The 2845-nt window shown below is 57.0% G+C and overlaps 1 protein-coding gene across 1 annotated transcript in view; it reads left to right on the plus strand.

The window, feature by feature from the left end:
- Positions 1 to 2845, plus strand: part of SYCE1 (synaptonemal complex central element protein 1) — a 16286-nt gene that overhangs the window by 3231 nt on the left and 10210 nt on the right. The window contains exon 2 of the mRNA XM_006754960.2: positions 166 to 248. Within this exon, the coding sequence (XP_006755023.2) occupies positions 166 to 248 (83 nt within the window). The remainder of the gene's footprint in view (positions 1 to 165; positions 249 to 2845) is intronic.

Genomic DNA, 2845 nt, shown 5'->3' on the forward strand with positions numbered 1-2845 from the left:
GAAACATCGATGAGAGAGAAACATCGATCAGCTGCCTCCTGCACATCTCCTACTGGGGATGTGCCCGCAACCCAGGTACATGCCCTTGACCGGAATCGAACCTGGGACCTTTCAGTCCGCAGGCCGACGCTCTATCCACTGAGCCAAACCGGTTTCGGCTGAAATGTTCTGTTTTGTCTCCACAGGGCAGGCCAAGTCCTCACAGAAAATTGAAGACTTGATGGATATGGTGAAGAAGTTGCAGAAAGGTCATATGTCTCCGTTATAACTGAGGCTCAAACAGAAGTGGATTCAACTCCAGGCCCCACAGTTCACAACCTTTGGAAATCAATTCATTCGCTCTTACTTCTAAAACTTAATTCTTGAAAATAAAAGTATAGACCTATGATCCAAAATTAAAGTATAAGGGGATAGCAGGCAAAACCTTTTCCCAAAACCCAGTTGCAACCCCCTCGCTGACTCCCCACCCACTGGACTCACTGCATGAAAGGGATTAAAGTTAGATCCAGGTTTTCACCTTCACCTCCCTTCCCTCCACCTCACCTCTGCTCCTCTCTGCTTGCTCCCCGGGCTCCTCCCAACCATGTTGCCATCTCAGGGCAGACCTCTGCACTCACTGCCTCCCATTCCCACCCCAGGAGTGCAGGGCCTGCCCCCTCACTTGATTTGGGGCCTTCAAGAGGCCTTCCCATATCTGAAGAAGCATGTCCCACTCTTCCAGTCTTTGATCCCTAGACCCTCTATTTCTCTTGACTGCAGTTACCACAGCCCGAGTCAATATCTTGGTTTATCTCTTCCTCATGGCCCCTACCTTGAATGTGAGCCCCTGGAGGATCCCCATTGTTTCCCAAGTGTAAGAACTACCAACCGGTCCCCCTGCCCCGCCCCCAGCCTAGAGAAGAAAGGTTCTATGATCCCCACGTGCTGAGACTCTATCAGGCTCGTTGGCGCTCCTGGCCTCATTTCCTATCATGCCACCCCCAGTTCAGTCACTGGGAACCCCCACTGTCAGCATTCACCTCTCTGGTTGGAAGATGGGCGAGGGCTTTAACACAGAGGTGCCAGCGCTGGGACTGCTCCTTCTGGTTGGCCTGTCCCAGAACAGACTTTGTATACAGTGAACAGGCTGGAAACTATCCCGCACTGACTGCACCCAGGTCCACTGGCCCGGGGATGGCCCCGCAGCCATGCCTCTCCCCAGAAACGAGAATTCCGCGCCTCCACCTGCATCTACACCTGCACCACCCCAGGTGACCACCTGCCGCAGCGCCGTGCAGGGGCTGTGGCTTCTGTTTCTACCACTTTTAAGTAAATGTGGAATTGTTTTAAAATAGAAGGTCTAAAATAGGGGACTCATCCTACACAGGCTGTTTTGTGAGAGAGTCGTTGGCTCATTGGACAGCGATTTGCTGCTGCCCCAGCCCGCGCTTCCTAGGACCAGCGCCGGAGAATGGAAACAGTATGGACAAGGCCCGAAAGGAACGATGGCTCGGCCTGCGGACTCAAGGTCCCGGTTCGATTCCAGTCAGGGCACAGGCTTGGGTTGCGGGCCCGATCCCCAGTAGGGGGCGTATTGAGGTAGGACACCTCCTCCCCTATGGGCAGGGTTTTCCCGCACCCCCTGCCCTCCCGGCAGACCCCGAGATGGTTCACCCCCTCGGCCCCACCTTCGGCCACTCTCTGTCCACAGGTAGCAGGGCCAGCCGTGGGATCAAGCTAGGAGGAGAGAGGGTCATGCTCCACCCTCGCCCTCTCCCCTGCATCCTACCTAGATGTGCAGCCAAGGCTAGTCCCGTGGAGCTGACACCGTCTGCCTCGCTCCATAAAAAGTCATTTTGGGGCTACGGGGAAATTTATTAACTTAATATAACTATACGCAGAAATTTGTTAACTTAATATAACTATACGCAGAAGTGTATGTCAGATGCCTGAGCGAGGAGTGTTCGGTGTCACTGTAAAGCTCTGGTGTGTGCAGCGAGGAGCCTCTCAGAACTGAGGCTCTAGCTCCGTTCCCCGATGGACTGCACAGGAGCACGTGCTGCAGCGCCAGCGACATCCAGAGGGGCGCGCGCCCGGGAGGCCTCTGCACATGCGCAGATCAGATTCCTCATACCGGCCAATCGGCAGCCCGGAAGTCTGCACGCCGGCCCTCCCCTCTTCTACCTTTAAGGACTTTCAATTGGTGTTTGCCCAGAGCCGTTAGTTATCCTGCTGTAGCTCTCTCGGAAGGTGGTGTGAAGCGCATTGCGCAGGCGTGCTACCGAAGCCCCGCCCCCTCGCGGGTGCCGTCCAATCCCAGCGGAGGTGCCAACCAGGCGCCCACGAGCTGAGAGGAAATGGCTGGGCGGCCGGGGCCTTCGAAGTCTGAGTCCTCGGGGACCGGGACCACGGACCAGGCTGGGAAGGCCGAAGGTAGTGCGGCGGGTGCGGGCCTCCGCGGGGGGACGGGCGGGAGCGCAGGTGGCTTCCCCTCCGTATCCGCAGGCCGGGCCACCGCGGCCTAGCATCCGCGGGAAAAGCTTATTATCTGCGCGGGGTGCCCAGAGGGCGTCTGTCCGGTGGCTGCGGAGAAGGGTTTGGATTCTGAAGGGAACACACAAGTGAGGACACATTTTAAATCTTATTGTTTGATTTTCTGCGGGGACGGTGTAGGCACTCCTTGGGCACATTTCTTAACCGTCGTTCGAGGGTCCGATGTTAATGTCGGTCACGAGGGTCCCTGCCGGTCGAGTGCCCTTGACCTCCGACGACCCCGCAGGGTCAAGGTGTGCTGGGTAACGAAGCGGGGTGTCTGCAGCTCAGCCGCACACCTGGGGCGCCCGGGAAAGGGCGTGCAGGAGCTGGG

This window comes from Myotis davidii, unplaced genomic scaffold, assembly GCF_000327345.1.
Source record: "Myotis davidii unplaced genomic scaffold, ASM32734v1 scaffold72, whole genome shotgun sequence".
Lineage (NCBI taxonomy): Eukaryota > Metazoa > Chordata > Mammalia > Chiroptera > Vespertilionidae > Myotis > Myotis davidii.